Source organism: Phasianus colchicus, chromosome 18 (genome assembly GCF_987193195.1).
Source record: "Phasianus colchicus chromosome 18, bPhaCol1.hap1.1, whole genome shotgun sequence".
Taxonomy (NCBI): domain Eukaryota; kingdom Metazoa; phylum Chordata; class Aves; order Galliformes; family Phasianidae; genus Phasianus; species Phasianus colchicus.
In genome coordinates, this window is record NC_143453.1 from 7,387,015 (window position 1) to 7,408,330 (window position 21,316).

Genomic DNA, 21,316 nt, shown 5'->3' on the forward strand with positions numbered 1-21,316 from the left:
TAAAATGCATTGATTTCCTGGGAAAATGTATTGGTCAAAGGTAATTTACATTGGTTTGAATGGGAATGCACCAGCGTGTATACATATGTATTAGGTTAGTCAAATGGATCTGATGGCAGAAACAAAATGCTGGTTAGAGGTAAAGGTGTGCAGAAGGAAAGCAGGTTGGCAGGGCAGGGCTGGCTCTGAGATCCCCTAAATGAGCAGTTCTGGTGCTGGGTGTCCCCATTATTGGCTGCGGGCACACATAGGGCTCAGGAGCATTGCAGAGAGCTGGGGTTAATCAAATGCTTTTGACTCCATTTTTATCGAGCTCAAGAGGGGCTGTCCTATTAATTAGAAAGGCTTTTTCATGTCCAACACAGGCTCTTGGGTGGATAAGCAGGGACGATCCTTGATTTTGCCATTGCACAGATAGGTGCATTATTCCCTGACATCCATTCATTCACAGGCTGCAGCCACTTTCCAATGGCTCTTTTGTTCACTACAGAGCTCTCTCTCTCTATATATACATACCCATATAGATATTTTGTCTTGTGTGTCCCTATGTCCCCAGCAACCACAGCAGGGAAGGGACCAACAAGCACCCAGATCAGACCCCACTCCTCACTGCAGGGCAGGATCTGGCCCATGAAGCACAGAGGATGTCTGCCAGTGAGAAGTGCACAGCAGAGCAGATGCACCGTCTTACAGATGACAGCAGAACACTCACAGCCATCTGCATCTCACCCCCAGCCGGAGTGCTGGGGCTGTGCTCAGCCTTTTTGCACGCAGAAGTCCTTTCGAAGCCCCCCACTCAGAGATGGGCATTTAGGAGGGACAAGCCAAAATCTAACCTCTTCCAGGCTCCCCAAAACAATATAATTTGGGAATTCTCCCCAACCCCAGGGCTGCCTCCTGTACTGCCCCAGTACGGATGCACAGCCAGCAATGGGCAGCGCCCAAGCGGCGCCGGCGGCTCCACGGGCGACCGGTCCCGTTAAACCACTGCACATCACTTCCCTGATGCTTATGGATTTTTCCTTAATGCCACAAATTAAGGTAATTGGGCTTGGCTGGCCGATGGATTCAGCTGGAGTTGGCAGACGAGGGCCTGTGCTGTGATTGATCCCAGCCGTGCCCGCGTGCCCTGGACTGCTGCTCACCCTGCTCTGCCCATCTCTACTGTTTCCTCTGTCTTCTGGCTCAGACAGACCCCAAAAAACATCCCAGAATCCAGCTCAGCCTTAGCGTAAGCCTCATTCAGTCTATGGCTGCTGGAGCAGGGTGGAGGTGCGAGTGCCAGGGATCAACTGCGGCATCTGTGTCCTCTGGAAGAACAAGGACAGCATCCAGACACAGCCCTGAGCTCTGGGATCCACTTTCAAGGCCCTTTTGTTCCCAGCCATGTCCCAACCCTCCCCGCTCTCCTATCTGCCTCACCATGCCTAAAAATACCAAGGGCAAAACACACACAGATCCAACCCACCTGCAGCTGGGATAGGGAGAGTTAATGGCAGAGCCAGGGCTGAGCTTAAGTGACAGCTGCCCCAGTGGGGGATGATACAGAGGATCTCCTTGCTGTGGGAGCTCAGCATCCACCCCCAGCTTCATCCAGCCCCTTTCGGATGGGTTCTGGCTCTCGGAGCATCACAAGTGATGGGTCCTCATTGTATCCAGGGCTCCTCCTTCTCTAGCAGCTAAGCAGAGCCCAGTTTTCCCATGCAGAAGATGCAGTGGGTCATGAAGGCTCCTAGAGATGCTTGGCAAAACATCCCTGTCCCTCGGGTGTGGGGGACTGTAGGGCAGCTCCTTCATTATGAAGAACGAAGGGGCATTTCCACCCAGAAGCAAAAGGGTTTGGGGGCACAGTGCTGGGCCACACGGATAACCCCACAGCAGCCCAGCAGAGGGGAAGAGCACAGCCTCTGCCCGCTCAAGTGGCAGCTCGTGGGAGCTGCAGGGCCTCCTGGTGTGCTGCTAACCTTGAAAGCCTCTGTGTCTCACATGTCACATCCGCCAGTGACAACAGCAAGCTTAACTGCAGATTAGAGGAGGAGAAAGTCAGAGACAAGAGGGTTGGGGGTGGCTGGTTTACCTATTACAGCCAAAAGTGGGCATGGGGTTATTTTTAGCTTGGAATGGGGTGTATTTATTGTTTCAGCCCAGGGGAGAAGAGGGACTGCCTCTGAGATTCCTCCTGCAGCACCACCAGCACCTCTGCGAAGCCATGGTGAGTGCTGGGAGCCACAATGGGAACTGGCAGAGTCTGTGGCACTGTGTTCTAATTGGGATGGTGTCAGTGGGCAGAGAGTGAGGGAAGCTGCGGGGTCTGATGGCCAAGGGGTAAGCGTGGATAAGCCCTACATTGGAGTAAGCAGATGCAAAACATCCTGCAAGGACCGGTGAGGGCAGAGAGGTGTCTCTTATGTTGGTAGCACTCTGCAGAACTTCCTGACAGAGAGAGGCTGTTTGGGGGCAAATGCTGTCTTTTTCTTTTCCCTTCCCCCACGCAGCTAAGGCAAGGGCAGTTCTGCCCCTGAAGCCTTCCTGCTGTGTTTTCTCTTGGTAGAATCCTAATTTTTGGAAGGGAAAATGCTGCATGGATGCGTGTGACCAAAAGTGAGGGCGTTTCTGGTTGATTCAAACCTCAGTGCAAGGAGATGGCATTTTTTTAAAATATGCAAATACATTAATTAGCGCTTTGCTCTCAGCGAGAGGCTCAGAGCAATAAGGAGATATCCAATGACCACAGCCCTATGTGTAATCCCAGCAGCGTGCTCCTGAGGCTGAGCAGATCACAGCCTGGGCTCGACTGCTTTATCCTCCACAGCTGAGAAAGCAGAAATTGGAAATCCAGCTCCTTTCTGCTCCGATTATTTGGCCAGATTCATCAGGAAAGCGAAGACAGATCTGTACTCAGAGCAGAAATCTTAATGCTCAGAGTGCTACACGTGCCCACAGCCCTGAGCAACACGTGGGGAATCACCAGGCACCAGCCCCACGCTGCCACGAAGGACTTATTGCTAAGCACTGCCATGAAGGACTTATGACTAAGCACAGGGTGGTTCAATGCTTGTATTCCACACCATAAAAAGACAGTGAGTGAGTGCTACATATTTGAACCCCGCAGGCACCCAAGAAAGCCAAGAAGAGGATTGAAGGTGCGAATTCCAATGTCTTCTCCATGTTCGAGCAGGCCCAGATCCAGGAATTCAAAGAGGTAGGTGGATTGCATAGAAACAACCGGGGGCCCTTGATGCAATGTGACCTTCAGCTCTTTCCTCCGTGCTTTGAGAACGATGACAGCTGGCTTGCAGTAAGAGGCAGAGTGCCCATTTTTTGAGTTGTTTTATTTTAAAAGCGAGAATAACAGCTCAGTGACATTGTTAAATACGGAGCTGACTCAAAGCATCCTGTGAGCTTGCTCCTATGGTTGGAGGCTCGAGTTATCCTCCCAGTTTGATCTCATCTTGATGTGAGAGGGCTTTGGGCAAGGCACAGCTTTGGGGTTGGGCTGCCATAGGAAGCCATCACCCCACAGCATGGGTGAGGGGTACAGAAGCTTTTGCAAAGGCTGTTGGCTCTCCCTGCGCTCCCTGCCCTCCTCCTCTGCTTCCAGGCATTCACCATCATGGATCAGAACCGAGACGGCTTCATCGACAAGGCAGACCTGAGAGATACATTTGCTGCACTCGGTGAGTCCCTGTTTAGGAGCCTCTCCTTCCAAGCAGCTCTGACCATATTAGACCAACTAAGTGCAAAACCAGCTGTGAGTTTTCGTTTAGCCAAGCCCCAGTGGTTAACTGCATCTCATGTGTGTTTTGCTGAAAACCTGACCCCAAACCATTTTTGTTAGTGTGGTGAACCAGAGCAACTCGGAGAGCAGTTGCTCTAGTATCTGTAGATACTAGACAAAATCTGCACCTGGATTACCCAGAGCCAAGTACTCCCTTTGTTCTCTCTTTAATAAGCACCTGGATGTTCCCATCCTGCAGCATCCCTGAGTTTATGGGCACTGGGAGGATTTATGGGGATCATAGGAAGCTGTGAAGCCACAGCTGGGCTCTCTCATCACTGAGGCCACCACAAACTGGTGATGGACCTGCCCTGGAGATCACCCAAACTCAGGTAAAAGGATGCAGGCTTTCAGACCTGTTCATTTCACCCATATATAGCCAGGTTCAGGTACAGTTCCCACTGTCCTCATCATTACAGCAAAGACCTTGTCACGGAGGTCAAGGAGAGCCCATAGTACTGCTATTTTTGCCCCAGAATATCTTCTAAAGATCAGGCTAACCTAGGACAGTGGGACAGAGGAATGAAGCAGCGCAGCTCAGTCTCTCAAGTTTGCAGCTGGCTGTGACATTCACCCAACACTGCTCTTTCTTAGGGCGCCTGAATGTGAAAAACGAGGAGATTGATGAGATGATCAAGGAGGCACCTGGCCCAATCAACTTCACTGTGTTCCTCACCATGTTTGGAGAGAAACTCAAGGGTAAGAGGGAACCCGGGGAGCAGGGGTGGGCTTGGCAGGTGCTCACCTCACACCACCACTGTGTCCTGTCCTATATGGGGAAGCCACTCAGCTCCTGGGGCTTCCAATTCCTAAGGGTGAGACCCCAAGGGTCTGCAGATGTCAGGTGGGAGCAGAGGAAATGCAGGTAGTGCTGATCATGGTGTGCAGGGCCCAGGAATGGAATAGAGGGTGTCTAAGCAAAGCTGGGTAGGAACAAATCTCTGTGGCCCCAGCCATTCAAGACAAGCATCCTGCCATGATACTGCTGTCCCCACCAAAAGAGGGGACAGGAGATCCTGCAGTGCCCTGTGTGGCTGTGACCCAGCTGCATCCCTTATCACTTATGCAAGCTGAGGCATGCAGCCTCCCCACAGATCTCCTGGAGGCCTCACAGCCCCAGGGGCCTCTGCCTGGAGCTCTATAAATACACACAAAAGATTAGATATGCACTGGATGCCAGGGAGGAGGTGACACAGCCTGCTCTGTGGGCACACCACAACCCTACATCTGCTCCTTTCCATGTCAACACACATGGGTGGCCAAAATGGGGGGGGGATGAGGGGGATCAGCACTCAGGCAGAATACCCTGACCCTCTAAATCCCACTGTATTTTGTAAGGGGGTTGTGGGAAGCAGGAGGCTCCTCCTGGCTGCTTCTTCCAATGGTCTTGGATGTGCTGCCCACAGGCGCTGATCCAGAGGAGACGATCCTGAATGCGTTCAAGGTGTTTGATCCAGAGGGCAAAGGGCTGAAATCTGCCTAGTGAGTGCAGGGGAGTTTGAGGGGAGGGAGGGTTTGTGTTGAGGCTTCCCCAGTACCCACCACACTCTCTCATTTGCAGCATCAAAGAAATGCTGATGACGCAGGGTGAGAGGTTTTCCCAGGAAGAGGTATGTGCTCCTGCCCCCACTCTCCATTCCTGCCCATTCCCACGGGTTGAACCTGCTGCTTTGGTACTGGGTCCTCTTGCCTCTCACAGTGCTTAGCTTGGGGTCTCAGTTTCCTATTTAAAAGGGAATGGCAGAGCAAGCAAAGATGTATTTCCAAGAAATGGTATATCCCCATTGGCTGCCTCTCACCTCACAGCAGTTTTGCTGAGCAGGGCACAAGAGAGATGGGGCCTGGATTGGACTGGGTGAACCTTATGGGTCCCTTCCAACTTGGGATATTCTGTGATTCTTTGCCCCTCTTTATTCCCTTGGATCTGAACGGCTGCAGGATGGGGGCAGGTGCTCTAAAGCTTGTGCAAACCAGGCTGAGCCCTGAGCCCTAGCTCCTGGCCAAGCCCCAAACCCTTCCTGTGCCCCCTTCTCACCACGGCTCTTTCCTGCAGATCGATCAGATGTTTGCTGCCTTCCCTCCGGACGTCTCTGGCAACCTCGACTACAAAAACCTCGTCCACGTCATCACACATGGAGAGGAGAAGGACTAACCCATGGACTCAACACTGGGGTTGGCACTGTGGGATCACCTCCGTGTGGGTCACACTGCAGGTCCCTTTGTCCCTCTCCCTGGAGCTGCAGAGCTGTTCTTGATGGGGATAACAACCCAGAACAGCAGCCACACACAATAAAGTGCTTTTTGGTGAGAGGAAATCCAACTGCTGTGCGTGAGCAGTGCTCGGGGTTGGCTGGATGCATTGATGTGGTGTGGTGTGACGTATCGACAGCTGGAAGGATACTGTGCCATCCCAGGGCAAAGCCATGCCAAAATATGACCTGCAAAGCTCTTGAAGCATTGAGCTCCTTCCAGGAGATGGAACAACGGTTGGGTTGGGCACTGCAGAGGCACAGAGGTTTGAGGACAGGTCTGTTTATTTAACTCAGTACCACCAGGCTGTCATGCCTTGATGTCGTTCCTCCCCTTCTTGTCCGCTCTGACAGCACTGCCTGGCTCCTTCTGGTATTTTGGGAGAAGCAGCTCACGCAGCTGAGCATGGTCCAGCGGTGCCTCAACTGCACAACAAAATGGCCACCCCCTCACACACCTCACCACATGGCTGCCATACCCAGCAGGGAGCCAGGAGAACATTGCAAATGGGCTGATGGTAAAGGCACGGTCCCTCCTTCCCCCCTCATACATTCTGTATGGGAACTGTTGAGTCACAGCCTGAACCACTGATTGAGAACCTGGGGAAAGGACCTGGCCAGCCCTGGGAGCACAGATGAAGGTAATTCACCTGTATAATTGGAAAGGGTGCAGCCTGGCTGCACCTCTCTTGGGCCTTATTTAAGGGCTGACTGCCACTGGGGAAGGATCTCTTTCTGGAGATCTCTCCTTGGTGAAGCTTTGCCCTGCAAACCTGGAATCTTCTGATACAAGTAAGCAGTCTTCTTCCCTTCCTTTATAGCACCTTTCTATCATGCTGATCTTTCCACCACTACACCTGTGGTGAAACACCTTTCCCCATCATATCGATCTGTCCGATTGCTACACACTCACAGGCATCAGCAGCATCAATGGCACCTAGCAGAGCGGGAGGTGGTGGGCAGAGGTGGGTCCGATCCATGCCATGCAGGAGCTTGGTGCCACCCAGCAGAGGGTTGTCAAAGGACTGGGCTGTCAGTGAGCCATCAGCCTCCATGTAGAGCAGGATCGACTCCATCAGCAGCAGCTCGTTGGTCTTCTTCTCCACCAGACCTGAGTGAGAAGGAGCACAGTGCCCACAAACATTCCCCAGTAAGGTTTCCCTCAGGTGGTGCCATCAGATGAATGTTCTCCTCAAGGACCAGGTCCCCAGGTTCGGCCCTGTGCCCAAAGCCAAGATGGGGCCTGGAGATGTGTTTATAACCAGGTTAGCTCATGTGTTTGTGTGGAATGTGACATCCCAAATTCACCCTCCTCAAGGGTGCAATGGGTCAGGGAGACAAAAAGGATGAAAATGAAAAAGAGCGAGGTGAAGGGAGACAGAGAGGCACAGATCACATAGGACAACCAGAACTCACCTAAATACTGCATCAGATTCAGGTCTGTGATCTGCCCCTTGTCTCCAAGCTGCTCTCTGATCTTTGTAGCATCACAGTTGTTCTCTTTGAACAGGACCTCAATGGCAGATTTGAGCTGGCCAAGGACTTTGCTGCTTTCTTTGCATCTGTCTTCATAGTCATTGGCTTTCTCGGTGTTTTGACTGAGCTCTTCCTATCAGCAAAGGTTCTGAGAGGTGTCACAACTGCTCTCTGCTCTTTCCTCCCACCCCAGTGCAGGCCATTTCCAGTTTAGAAACTGGAAACATCCCAGGAGCAGGTGTGGGGGGAAAAATAATCTATGAAGGAGATCTCATGCTCTCTGTGTTACAGAGAAGACCCCCAGGCTTTGAAAAACCAGGGCTGGCAGGAGATCTGCTGCCATCAAAATCTGAGACAGAGCCCATTTCTGCCCATGCTTTTCAGTCACTTGCCAGAGCAGCATTGTCAGGACCAGACTTTTGCTGACAGGGCAGTGAGGAGCTGTGGATGCTCCATCCCTGGAGGTCTCCAAGGCATGGATGGACCCTGGGCAGCCTCATCTGGTAGGGGGCAACCAGCACACGGCTGGGTTGGGGTTTTGGGATTTGAGGTCCCTTCCAACCCCAACCGTACTGTAATTCTATGATAGATCTGCACCCACTATCTCTGCAGGTGGAAATCCCAGCCATCCTACCTCTAACTCCTTCAGGACATGAAGGCTGCTGCTCTCTGCGTTCTCCTGGTCAGTTGTGAAGAGAGTGATTTCATTCTGTGCAAACAGAAGCACATGAAGGGGACGGTGGCTGCCTGTCCAACAGATGTGCAGAGCAGAGACCAGGGACCATCCTCGTGCCCTGGGAGCAGGGGCACCCCAACTGACCCCCCTGGGGACCACTCCTCAACAGGCAGCATTTCTTATTCCAGCCAGCTCCGCACAGAGCTGAGGCAGCTCTTAAGTCTCCCTGAGCTCCTTCTTGTGCAATATTTTTGCTGGAAACACGGTGGCAGCATTGGGACACTTTTAGCTTTGAGGAGGCACTTTTCTGCGTCTGGGAGCTGTACTTTTGGCTGCCCTTCACTTTCATCTAAGATGGTCTGTAAGTCAGAACCTGGTGTAGGCAGCAATGCTGGGCAATGGAGGAGGAAAAAACAACCCCGACCCTGATGTGTTTTCTGCAGTAGGTATGGAGAGCCTGGGAGCAGGACTGCAACAGACCTGGAGGTTCTTGATCCTCTGCTGCAGCTTCTCCATCTCACTGTTCAGCTCTGTGGCGTAGCTGAAGTAGGCAAAATTCTTCCCCTCCTTTTCAATGAAGCCATCCACAAGCTGGTTGATATTCCCATCCTCTGCCAGCTCCAGCAGTCTCTTGTATGTCACCTCCCGGCTCTCAAAGCTTTCCCCTTGGCTCCGCTTCCTCCGCTGGGCTGCCTTCAAGGCTGGAGGGGAAGACAGAGAGGCTGAGCCATGCGTATCTCTGCTGAAAGAGCCTCTGCCTATGAATGGGGAGATGGAGAACTTGGATAGAACAAATACAGTACTGCCTAGAGATTAGGCAAGGGGGCCATAGTCTGCATGGGAATGGGCAAACACAGCAGGACTGGAGGAGACATGGGTGCACATAGGAACCACATCCCTGCTTCCCTTTCCCTCATTCTGCAGCAAGGGCACTCCAAGACAAACAGTGCTCCTAACCACAGGCTGTGTCTTTGGGCTGCAGTGCTCCAAACTGCTGCAAGTAGCCTCCTTGCTGATCTTGCAGACTCCCATTTTGCAGCCTCAGCTGCAGGTGATTTCTTGTATGTGATACCTTCCTTCTTTTTGGCCTGTTCCTCCAATTCAGAGCGATCTGTATATTTGGCAAGCACAAAGGTTTTCAGTTTGTTCTCCTGGTCACGGATCCGTTCTCGTTCCTGCAGCTCGATGTTGTACCGGGCAGTGTTTTGTCTGTGCCTCTCTTTCATGGCTGTAATCCTTGCCAGATACTCTACCCTGCACACAGAGAGTTGCATCATGCATAGATGGAAAGAAGTGCAGATAGAGGGATTTGTATGCTTGTAACCAGGCTATATAGGACCAGAGCTGGCCTCTGCTCCAAGTTCTTGTGTAAGGTCAGGTGGAACTCAGAGCAGAGACAGCTCCATGGAGCAATTCACCCCATCCTGAGCAACATCTGGGATGGGTGAAATAAGCGACTCTCTGGAAGTACCAGACTGTTCAGGGATCAGACATCCAACCCTTAGACAGCACCCAACCCTTGGCAGAAGCAGTGAATCCTCTCTCGGGAGTTATGATTGGTTTCTCTTTACACTGACAGCAATCACTAAAATTGCCCTCAGTGCTGAACTGCTGAAGATTCAGGGAGCCACATACCTCTGCTTGTGTGCCTGCGTGGCCTGCTCTATGGCAGTGTCCATCTTCCTTTTCTGCTGGGCCAGGTGCTTATAGAGCTTTGAGTAGAAGTTGTCCAAAGTGGCTTTCTGAATTCGAAGGTTTTCAATCTCTTCTTGGAGCTTATAATTGGTGGTCAGGATGGTATCAAAACGCACAGTGACCTGGGGAGAAGGAAGTAAAAGGGCTCTGGCTTGTACAGAATCCCTGCTGAAAGACATTGACCAGGGCTAGGACCAACACAGAAAGAGATGAGATATAGGACCTGCCCTGTTCTCATTGCAAATCATGTAAGGCACCAGTGAGCCAGGGTTATCATCACAGAAAGCTGATGTTGGCATTGCCCAATGTAAAGTGGCTCTGGGCAGCTCGGTTTTATCACAAAACAGGTGCACACCTTCAGGCTTCTTGGCATGGAACAAGTGCTGCATTTGGGTCACCAAGCTTGAAGGAGTTTTTGAGGTGCTCTGGGAGCAGAGAGGGGACAAGCTGCATCCTCTGTGCAGCTTGTAAAAATCAAATGCACTGTTACCCTTAGTACTGATCAAAAAGCATTTTGTACGGGCCGCAGCTTGGCCCTGAAACTCTGCAAAATGTTTGCTTACATTGTTCAGATGCAATTCCAGTGTCTGAGTCTGGTTTTGCAGCCATTTGCTGCAGTTTGCTTGCTTCACCTTCTTTGTTATCACGTTTTGCCTCTCAACCTTCTTTTGCAGCTCTAGGATCTGCACAGAGGGAATTAAAAAAGAAAGAAAGAAAAACAAAGTATAATCTCCACCCTTACAATCTGGATTTTTGTCAGAACACTCAGCCAAAGAAAATACCCTCTGTTGACCTGTACTACAGCAACCATGTCCTTAATGATCTCACGGCTATTGAAGCATCTTTGATCCAAAAGGATCCCATTCTGCAGACTCAAATACATAAACTGTAACGAGAAATTGCTTTATTTCCACATCACCAAGGAAAAGCAGCTGCATCTGGAGGGAAATTCAGTAGGTGTTGAACTCAGCAGCACTCTGTAGGGTGGAACAGGCAATGAGGATGGATTTTTTTTTTTTCATAGCAGTCCTCACACAGGCTCTATAAATGAGTGAAAGAAAATGTTTGGCAGAACAGAGCAGCTGACAGTGGAAGTAAATCCACAAGAAGCATGAAGTAGTTAGAGAACTCTAAGGCTGGTGGAAGTGCTATGATACCAGGAGATTCTGAGATCCTAACTGAAAGTCAACCCAGCTATGGGGCTCCCATTTGCCAGTCACACGTGGCTCTGCTCTCCGTACCATGCCGAGCCAGGGAGTGGTTCAGATGTTCTCACCTCATTGTCCAGCTCAGACACCAGGGCTTTTCTGTCTCTAATCAAGCAATCATACTGATCCTTGGTCTGCAGAAGGCATTTCAGCTCCTTGCAGTTTCTGTCATCGTGAATCATGTTTCTCAGGGAGCTGATCTTGCTCAGCAATAATGACATCTCTTGGTGTTCTTGCTTCAGTGACTGGATTTCTTTTCTGCAGAGGTAGAATAACAGATGACATAAAGCACATCCCTCCTGCAGGGCTGGGATATGTCCTTGTCCCACCTCACTGCTGAGGTCCCCAAGAGGTTTTGGTATGGAGGGACTTTCCAAGCCCATGGAGCCCAGTGAAGCTGTACTCACTCCTGAGTTTGCATCTGTTGCCTCATGCTGGCACCAAAAGTTTTTCTCTTCTCCACAGCTATCTGGAGCTGTTTCTGCAGCCTGTAGAACTCCACCTGTGCCTGCCTTTCTGTCACAGGGAAGTCTGAGGGTGTATGCATTGAACTGGACCCTCTTAGCTGCCACAGAAAGGGAAAGTTTGGTCACTTTAGAAAACACAAGCAATGATTCATTTGGACTCAGGGTTAAAGCCATCCCCACCTTCAGTTTTTTTAACATATACCCAGCTACTCATCACAATCTCCAACCCTTCACCACCACATAAGTACCCATCAGCATGCCAAACACTGAGCCAGGCAAACAAGCCATGAGTTCTCTCCTTGCAACACCACAAAGCAAAGTCTTGGCCTTGAGCAGTGCCAACAACTGATGTATTAGTCTCCCACAGCATCCAAATCTCAGGATATGGCCCCATGCCTGATGCAGAGGATGAGATCAGCCCCTACAGTCACCCAGCACCTTTCTAAGAGGCAGAGGCAAGAAATCTGGTCCTGTCCAGATCACACCATAGCATTTAGCTCTGCAGGTTGGGTTTCTGTCTCCACTGAGAAGTCTAGGCTGGAATATTGATTCAGTTTTTACCTTTGAGCCCTTCATTTTTCCTGTCTAGCTTCACTGTTCACTCTGCAGAGATCTCAGGGTGAGAGGAGGAAGCCTTCCTGGGGACCACCTGTTTTCAAAAGGGAGAAATGAAGTCTGGTGACAAAGTTGCGGTGGTGCTGGCACAGAGGTTGAGGCTGCACCATCCTGCCCTGCTCCAAGCACCTATTTGCGTGCTTGGCACATGAAGTATCTGTCACAGATGGCAGCATGATGAATAAAAGGAGAGCATTTGTTGTGATGTCATCACCAAACGCTCTCCTCTCCCTGAGTTTATAAGTAGGGGGAGAACAGATGGTTCCAGCTCTTCCATCCTGCTTGGTACCTGGGTTTCCATAGAAATCCCAGCAAGGCCAGGCCCCCTCATGCCAGCAGGCAGAGCCCCAGGGGAGTGCACTGGAACAATCGTATGTAGGCATCACTTCTGCAGGGAGTGCTTCACCCCACCGGGCTCCAGTTGAGGAGAGCACAAAGGCTGATCCTGAAGCCTGCAGCCCCCAGCATCCATGGTTGTCCCTCTGTCCCCCTGATACTGCTGTCACTGCCTACCCTGCTGCAGGATGCTGCCACTCCTCTCTGGCAAGGCAATGGGGCTGCTGTTTTCCTAAGGAAAATCTCGTTTCCGGTGGGAAGCGTAGGAAGGATGAGACCCAAAATGGAGCAGGGAGGGCCAACGGCTCGTCCTTGGCCTCCTGGAACCTGGCCCTGGGCATCAAAAAACTGGTGCTGGGCTGGTTGCTATGGCAGCATCTCTGTACCACAACATGGATGGGGATCATATGGGAACCACACCAGGTCTTATGATTTGGAAACCACCCCTGAAAACATCACCAAAGCCTGTGCTGTGACATCCTCCTGATGGTGTGTGCACAACAGGCATAAACCCTCATGGTACCCATTCCCATTTCTGTCTGCAGAGTTTGATTCTATCCTGAGATCCCCAGGGGCAGAAGCACAAGATAATGTTGAAGGTTGCAGCACAATTCTGGGTCCTGCAGCCCTGGTGTAGCTCACTCAGCTCTGGGTTGAGGATGAGCAAAGGGTGTCTGCATCCCGCTTTGCACAACTGCATCCATGAGGATAGTTCAAGGCAACAAGCAAAATCCCTAAGTTGCTCATGGCTCTTGAGATTGTGCCTCCTCATTATCCTGGAGACTCTGATGAGCTAACAAGCCAGCTACTGAGTCCCAGGCTACTTCCAGATAGGATCTGTGGATGCAGAGATTCATGTGGGAATGACTTTCATGGAAGAGAGCAGATTGTGGCTGGTTTCCCTAGGCTTGGAGTAGTCCAGCCTCAAAACACACCCCATATCATTCATCTTTGTGTTCCTTTTCCATGCACCAATTGTTCAGCTATGAACAAGTGAGTAAATTAAACTTTTGAGGAAGAATCTGGTAGAGTCCGTGTCTGTCACACTCATTGTAGAAGCGTTTATTTTACTAAAGGGAACTGTTTCCACCCAAACAATGCTCCACTGTCAGACTGGTTTGAGTGAGCGTGGCTTCATTGTCTGATGGACCTCCAGCTGGGGCTGAGCAGAATGGCAATCAGAGCAGGATAGGATCATCTGTAACAACTGAATCCAGTAATCTCCTAGAAGAGATAGGAAAAAAGTAAGTTTTGGAGCAATTTTCACTTTAACCCACCTTTCCTGACTCAATAGACACATTTAACACTGACTGACATGGAGAAATTATTTCTTCAGCTGAAGATTCGGGGTCTAATTAAAGCTGCTTGAACTATTCTAGCAGCCATATTCTGAGTTGTGCAGTCAGTGTAAATCCTCCCCGAGTTCAGCAATATTTACACAGATTTCTTTATTTCACCTGGGCCAGTTAAAAAGTGGCTGCAGGAACAGCCAGACCAGGATGGGTCTCATCTGGCCTCACCCACCTGCAAACGTCCCCCAAACATCAGTGAAAATCTCTGGGGTAAGCTGAAGAATCAGGCCCACATTTTCATGCAAATGTAATATATTCATGTTATTTAATCCCTATTTATAACAAATCCAGAAGTTAATTCTACTTAACCCGTCTTCGGTGTTTGACACATGAAATCTGTGAGTCAGAGGGCTATATATGGAACTGTCAAAACTTTCTCTTTTCTCCCCTCTAAAAGCCTGGATTAAATCATAACTAAACTCCCATTGGCTCCAGCAGCACTACTGGAAGGACTGGGATGACACTGGTGAGAAGCAGTGATAGGGAACTGTCAGCTCAGCCCATGGTCTGAGGACAAAACTAGACAGAACAGGCTCTGAATTCAGTCACATATGGTGCATCATTGCCAAACAGGCACTGACAGGGCTGCCTGGGGAAGAGGTGGAGTCACCATCCTTGGAGGTGTTCAAGGTATTGTTTGAGCATCTGAAAAAATGGCACAAACATCTGATATTATTTTCCTTACTTAACGCTCAAAACAGAAAAAAAAAGCAAGAACCAAATATGCCAGGCACTCTAAAAGTGCATTTTTCATGCTGATAGTTTACAGTGTAAAAATAATGAGCACTTCTCCATCGTTAGAGATGACAAAACAGTGCAGCGGCTTTCACGTCTCAGGAGGTTTTTCCAGGCTGCAATGGCAGCAGGATGGGATGGAGATGTCTCTGCATGGGCATATGACTCCAGATTTGAAGGGTAATTGCTGTTAAGCGAGGGGAGAGCTGGCTGCTGGCTGCACAGCTGGAATTGCTCATCACTCCAAGGAAACAGTCATCATCATTTCCTGCAGATGGGTTTCTTCTGAATTGCTGACATCGAGTGAAATGTGGCTTCCAGCAGCGAATTGGCTCCTTTGTGGCACTACTTAGTGTTTTTTTAAAGGGTTGTTACAGGGTTGTGTTCCCTGAGACTTAACTTTGGGAAAGCAAAACTCTACTGCATGTTTAGCCCCTCAGCAGAGCCTAATATCAGAGATTTGCTCCCTCATCTCTTCTGGCTTACTGATGTCTCTGGTTGCAGTGGGTTCATCGTGCTGAATTACTGCTCCACGGCTGCGAGGGGGGAAACATGGAATTGAAATAGCTGTGGACACACTGCCAGAACCTGCTCTGTCTGAAAGCAACGAAAGGCCTCTGAAAATTTCACTGGCTTAAATCAAACCTGCATCACACTGAACCGTTTCAGAGGGATTTTAGCCATTTTACAGCCATTTTACAACCTCAAACCAAACAGGATGCAGACTTGCTCAGGGATGGAACGCCCAGTACAATAGCCCTGAAACTCTGCTTTAGAAGATCCATTTCCAATTAATCATTGCTGATTGCTGTCCCATGCAGTGTTTGTGATAAGGACTGAGAACACCTCATTAGTTGAGCACGCTCAGGAAGTGGCTCTGGGCAACTCAGAATTTGTCTACGTAACATCACCCAGGGAAACTAGTTTGAAATAACATTTAAAGGCAATTAATTAAACTGCTGTATGATTGTTCTGCACCATCTGCACATAGTCTATCTTATTTCACTTTTTCTTCCCAAATTAAATGAAGGCCACTTTATTGCTGAGTATGGAGTGGGTGTGGGAGGAAATGGCCCTGGGGGCACCAAGGAGTGCAGGACAGACAGAGGGATTCTGCCTCGAGGATCTGCACCCTGCTCATGCTCACACAGTGCTTTTATGGACAGAATCAGACCTCTGGGAGATCTTTCTGTGTCCCAGATCGTGGCTTTATGGTAGAAGTGTAGGGACCCTGGGCAAACCCAATGGCAACTTCAGCATGAGGGAGGAAACTGTGTATGTGCACTGGCTCTACTTCTGACTCGGCGATATGAAATCTCTTTTAAGAGGAGACAAGGCAGTAAGTGCACTGCGCAGATTTAGGACATGTCTCCCAGTAATTATTCACTCCTGGCTCTTCCATTTTTCTGAGCAGAGTCTCAGAGTGGTGCATGCCGAGAATAGCCACTTTCCCAGCCTCCTTCTGGCTCCTCGGCCCTTCCCTGAAGCAGGAACAGATTGTTCTGAACACGCTGGTCCCTTTGCCATTTGTACAAGCTGGCTGGTTTTGCTGTTTATTGCCACTCACTCAGCAATGATCTTTTACAAGCTTGAAGCCATTGGCTGTCTCCTCTCCGCTGCTCCATGCCCCATGCCGAACATCCAAGGCAGTACGAAGGACACCATTTTGGTAACAGACAGTTGTTACTCAAGAGTTTAATTAAGAGAAAGCTTTAAAAAGAAAATCCCAAGAGTTCAGGCTGTATATTTCTTTTCACAGTTCAAATCTGGTGTGACTCCCAAGGAAATGTAGAGGTGACACTTATCAAAGTGGAGTTGTAGTGATTCCTGCAGGGTGTTGAGCTCTGAGTTAGCTCACTCGATGGGATGAGTTCAAAGCAAGCTGCATGGCTTGGAGCTGGGTTGGAAGACAGTATGTTTGCTATGCTACTGCTTCGTGGCAAATCTTGTCCACTCCCATCTCCCATCAAACATAAGAACCCCAACCTGTCGTTTGTAGAATAATAGAATCATAGAATGATGAAGGCTGGAAAAGACTGTTGAGATCACCAAGTCCAACCCCAACCCACCTCCACCACACCACCAAGCATGTCCCTCAGTGCCACATCTCCACTGCTCTTGAATACCTCCAGGGATGGTGACCATCTCCCTGGGCAGCCTGTGCCACTGCATTAACACCCTTCTGGAGAAGAACTTTTTCCTAATATTCAACTTGCTTCTTCACCTCTGGACTTCCACTTCCCAAAAAGCCCCAGTGTGGCCCATGTCAGCATTTTATTGCCATGCTCCGGACCCAAGGAGGTGCTGAGTCAGAAGCTGCCCTTTCTTGTGCTGAGCTTGGAGTGTTGTACCAGTTCTGGTGTAGAACCATGAAGAACCAGAATTTATTCCTGCTTCTGCTCTGAGAGAGGAAGATGAGTCCATATGATTCCTGGTATTTTATGAGTACAGACACAGGAGGGAGCATCCTTCCAGCACAGTGGGAGCATGGAGAGACACAGTCCAGTGTCACCACCACCAGTGGGACAGGAGGAGCCATCCAACCGCCTGCACTCCAGCACTGAGCTGACTGTGTGGGAGCAGATAGCTCTGCTCAGAGCTAACGAGGGGGTGACATTCCTCACGGAAAATGAAACAGCTCAGCCTGACAAAGCTTTGTTCTCCAGGATTTTTTTGTTAGGAACAGTGGCTGGAAATTTCCTCTTGGTGACACTGACACAAGCTGTTCTCCTTTAGGGCAGGAGGGGATCAGGCCTGCTGATACTTGATGCCAAGCTCAGATTGGGATAATGATAGGCTGTGCAGGTTTCTACAGTTTCTTAGGTCACTTTGTGAACATGAATTAATCTTGACAACGCAGCTGCAAGGAAATGGGGGTTTTATTTTGCCTGGTTTACAGACAGGGACACTGAGACATGGGACGTAAACATGAAACAGGAGAAAACAGGCGACAGAGGCTTAGAGTGAGCCCCGGGGCCCCAGAATCCTTCTCCCTTCCTCACCGTGCTGCTGAGCAGTCCTTCCCACACAACGCATTCGGTAGCATCATTTCGTACCAGCCCAAAATGTAACTCGGCTTTATATTTAGCTGCTGGGTTCTGTAAAGGGATGTTATATAACAGCCCTCAAGTGTGGCATTTTATAATTTACCAGCTTCACTTGCACTGCTTCTAGAAACCCGCCCGTGCTCCCCAGCTCTGCACAGAGCCTTCTCTCTCTTTTTTCTGTGCTGGAAAAATATTTCACCCAGCACTCATTGGCAGTGGTGAAGCCACATGGTGTGCCATCTCTCCAGCTCCATTTCTATTGCTGAACTTTTGCTCCTGCATAGGAAAGGAAGGAAGAAGCTGGATGCATCCTTGCTGGTGGAAATTCCTCTTTGGGTTGCAAAATTGCCCAATGGGTTCTGAAATCCCCAGGAGGAGGTTGAGAGTATCTCCCCCTCTACAAAGCATCCTGCCTATCCCTATGGAAAAAGCAATGTCCCCAAAGCTGTGTGTGGGAATGACCTTTTGGACAGGAGAACATCTCCCTGCAAATACCAGCCCAGGGCTCTGCATCCTGGTGGATTCACATGGGCAAATGCAGAAGGGCTGTGGCACCAGGGAAAGGCACAGCATGGCACAGATTTCCACATCAGAACTGGGGTTTTGTGCTCCAGGCAGGAGAAATCCAACCCTAAGGCTGCACAGTACCTGATGCTCAGTGCTGCTGACAGCCTGTCTGGTCCCCTCTGGATCTTCCAGCCCAGTCTTGTGCCTTGACAGTGTCCCCCATTGTCACACACACTCGTCCCTGCACGCATCCCCTTTCTCTGGCTGTCAGTAAGTTAAACACAGACCTGCTGGAGGGAAATTCCAGGGTCTTACACCCAACCATATGCTTTTCCAATGCATTATTTCATATCTCAGATAAATTGGAGCTTACTCAAGCTTTCCTACAGTCTGCAGTGCCAGAGGGGGAAGAGGAAATGCCCCAAAACTCCAGATCTGGAGCTGAGAATGCTATTTTACTAAAAATACACCTCCAGCCCATTTGGGTGCATGAGTACCTCCAGCCTAGGAGGTTACATTTCAGTCATATTGCCAAATGTCATTGTCAAACAAGTGAAACAGAAGAGCATTCATTAATCACATGCTTAATGGCACAGCATTTAAAGTCTGTGCTTGAAAGGAGCTGGCTGCAGCCTCGTGTTCCTGCTGCACCCAGGGGACATCCCACATCCTGAATGGCTCTTCCATTAAAAGCAGAGAACACACATGAAATGGGCCACATTAATGAGAGCAAACAAACAAGGGGAGAAGAGCTGCAGGAGTGTCTCTTCCTCCATGGACCAACACAAGTAGGCAAAATAATATGGGGGAGTGTGAGAACAGAGTTGTGGGTTCAAAAGCATCCCTTTGCCTTGCACTTAGCTCAGTTCCACTGCATGGGGTGAAAGGCTGAACGCAGGGCTTTGTGTCCCAGAGTGAAGACCTTCTAGCTGGAAAGATCTTCGCTGTCCTGTGTGGGAGTAGACCTATCAGAGCATCCCATATTTACAGGATGTAAATGGTCACAGGAAGAAAGACAGCAGAGGAGATGGTGCCCACTTGCCTTGATGAACCGAGCCCCACAGGGACAGCGCTGGGTCCTCAGCCACAGGCACTGACCTTGCTGCTGAGTGTGCCACCCATGTGCCAGATCACAGCTGTAAGGGGCGAAAAGTTCAGCTGAAGAACACAGATTACCTCTTAACAAAAGAATAGGGAGCTGCTATGATCCAGCTGAAACCTTTCCAAAGAGCCAGGTGTGAATTTTTCTATATATATCTAAATAAAACTGTACTGTTTCTTTCTGGAGGGGAAAAGAAAAAAAGCTCTGGCATCTATCCCACACTGAGAAAGATGTTCAATTGAAGCTGCACAAAAGGCGGTCAGTCTCACCAGCACTTCTATTGCCTCCAGAAAGCCTGACGCATGAATTCCAACCCAAAGATGAACGTCAGCTGCCAGGTCCCTGAGGCTCTCTTTCGACCTACATGCTACCAGGAGCAAAACAGCCAAGGACATAGAATCATAGAACCTTTAAGGTTGGAAAAGACCTTTAAGATCATCAAATCCAACCATCAACCCATCCCCACATGCCCACGTTACGTTGGGGAAGGGATGGTGTAGGGTGTGGGTGCATGGGGCTCAGCTGACCCCACAAGGTTCCCCACCTCTGGAGGTTCTGCACCTTCTCCGAGTGCTCATGGTTCAGTCTGGGAAGATACACTTGGGGAGCATCCCATGGAGAGGTTCATAGGAGAAGAGGTTCAATAACATCCCCAAAAGCACATTGAATTCTACAGACCCCATGCACAATAAACCCAAAACCCTGGAGATCATCCCCTGGAAGAATATGAATTTGACAACAAGATTCAGTGATATATTTGAACCCTAAACACATCCTTGATCAGCCACAGCTGTCCTGGCTGCGGGGTGACCACTTTCCTGTATTATTTTTTCTTGTTTTCCAAAAGAAGAAAAGACTGCCTGTGCCCTCAGCCCCTTGTTGTGGGGCAAGAGCTGACTGTCAGCCCTTCAGCCTCACCCCATTGCAGCTCCACACTGCTCATAGGCACAGATCTGAGTTTTCCCCACTCTGCAAACATGCAGTGTGCTCTCATTGCAAACAAGGCATCTGCTTTTAAAAGGAAAAACCACACAGAATATAAAACATGGAGGGAAAGAAGGGGAAAATTGAGCTCCTGAAGAGCAGAGACTGGAACAACAGTGGCAAATTTCCAAGGCTCCTCTTACTCTGCAGATTAATTTTTCTGATTTGGGTGTCATTGCTCCATGGCCTACATCTGTATAGAAGCATTTACCATCCTGCTGTCTGCAAGGGCTTCTCCTTCCTGCTGTGCTGAGCCCACAGCCCCTCACCAAAGAGTGCCTGGGCTCTGCTCAGCTCAGGGTGCCTATGCTGTGGAGGTCCCTGGTGTCCCTCATGTCATCCGGGGCCACTCAGGGCCACCTGCTACAAGGGTGCAACGAGACTGTGGTTCAGCACAGCTCAGGCTGAGGATTTCAAATGAATGAACTCAGTCATATGCCTACTCTCTCAGACGGATAATCACCATTAATTACCCAGGCTTGAGCTCCAGCCACACTCTCGGGAACCTAGGAGATGCTGTGCAGGGACCCTAGCAGTTGACCCATTGAATGTCACAGCCGAGAATGTGTCCCTCCTTCCACCTGCTCCCAAGGCATGCTGGCAGCAGTGGATGCCCTGGGAAGTCCAAGTCATGTGGACAGATCCGAAGGGCATCCAGGGATGAAAAGCTAGCTTCAGCCACACTTTCTTCCAAATCCTTTTGTACAGATTTTAGCACAACTTTACATAACAGCAGCCCAGCTCCTGAAAATCTGCCAGTCTTGCACACAGCGAGCAGGAAGGAGGAGGTGAGAACAGAAACAAATAAATAAGCACACGTGGCAGCTACCTCCACAGCAGACCACTTTTCAGATAATGTATGTAAGCAGAAAATCCAGTGCTGGACAGCAGGCAGTGGGGTTGCTCAGGATTTTCAGGTCAACAAGGGGAACAAAAAGTGGAGCAGAGGAATCATTGCCTTCTGGATGCTTGTCCTTTGTCTCAAGCATGGGGACACTTTGGTGCACATGCCTGCAAGCACCTGCACCTCAGATAGCCCACATATTTCATCCACATTTCAAAACCCCCATGGGATCCAGGGTATTCATG

The 21,316-nt window shown here is 49.8% G+C and overlaps 2 protein-coding genes across 2 annotated transcripts; one reads left to right on the forward strand and one right to left on the reverse strand.

The window, feature by feature from the left end:
• The first annotated feature begins 2,063 nt into the window (after window positions 1-2,063).
• MYL2 (myosin light chain 2) lies at window positions 2,064-6,098 on the forward strand. The gene is made up of 7 exons (XM_031592530.2): window positions 2,064-2,212; window positions 3,113-3,202; window positions 3,602-3,677; window positions 4,373-4,477; window positions 5,185-5,260; window positions 5,340-5,388; window positions 5,832-6,098. The coding sequence occupies exons 1-7, from the start codon at window positions 2,099-2,101 to the stop codon at window positions 5,928-5,930; spliced, it is 609 nt and encodes a 202-aa protein (XP_031448390.1). The 5' UTR covers window positions 2,064-2,098; the 3' UTR covers window positions 5,931-6,098.
• A 178-nt stretch (window positions 6,099-6,276) lies between these two features.
• On the reverse strand, window positions 6,277-12,881 carry CCDC63 (coiled-coil domain containing 63). The gene is made up of 12 exons (XM_031592529.2): window positions 12,678-12,881; window positions 12,111-12,198; window positions 11,490-11,647; window positions 11,151-11,340; window positions 10,438-10,557; window positions 9,815-9,996; window positions 9,252-9,433; window positions 8,660-8,880; window positions 8,138-8,212; window positions 7,444-7,636; window positions 6,941-7,138; window positions 6,277-6,453 (listed from the first exon to the last, which is right to left on the reverse strand). The coding sequence occupies exons 2-12, from the start codon at window positions 12,123-12,125 to the stop codon at window positions 6,338-6,340; spliced, it is 1,650 nt and encodes a 549-aa protein (XP_031448389.1). The 5' UTR covers window positions 12,126-12,198; window positions 12,678-12,881; the 3' UTR covers window positions 6,277-6,337.
• Between the last annotated feature and the right edge of the window lie 8,435 nt (window positions 12,882-21,316).

Excerpts from the sequence above, each read along its gene's own strand:
- MYL2 (XM_031592530.2), top strand. The coding sequence starts at position 2,099 with ATGGGGTTATTTTTAGCTTGGAATGGGGTGTATTTATTGTTTCAGCCC. Across the intron at positions 2,213-3,112 it reads AGCACCTCTGCGAAGCCATG|GCACCCAAGAAAGCCAAGAA; the intron begins GTGAGTGCTGGG and ends TGAACCCCGCAG. Across the intron at positions 3,203-3,601 it reads AGATCCAGGAATTCAAAGAG|GCATTCACCATCATGGATCA; the intron begins GTAGGTGGATTG and ends CTCTGCTTCCAG.
- CCDC63 (XM_031592529.2), bottom strand. Across the intron at positions 10,558-11,150 it reads TGTCTGAGCTGGACAATGAG|ATCCTAGAGCTGCAAAAGAA; the intron begins GTGAGAACATCT and ends CCCTCTGTGCAG. Across the intron at positions 9,997-10,437 it reads TGGAATTGCATCTGAACAAT|GTCACTGTGCGTTTTGATAC; the intron begins GTAAGCAAACAT and ends CCTTCTCCCCAG.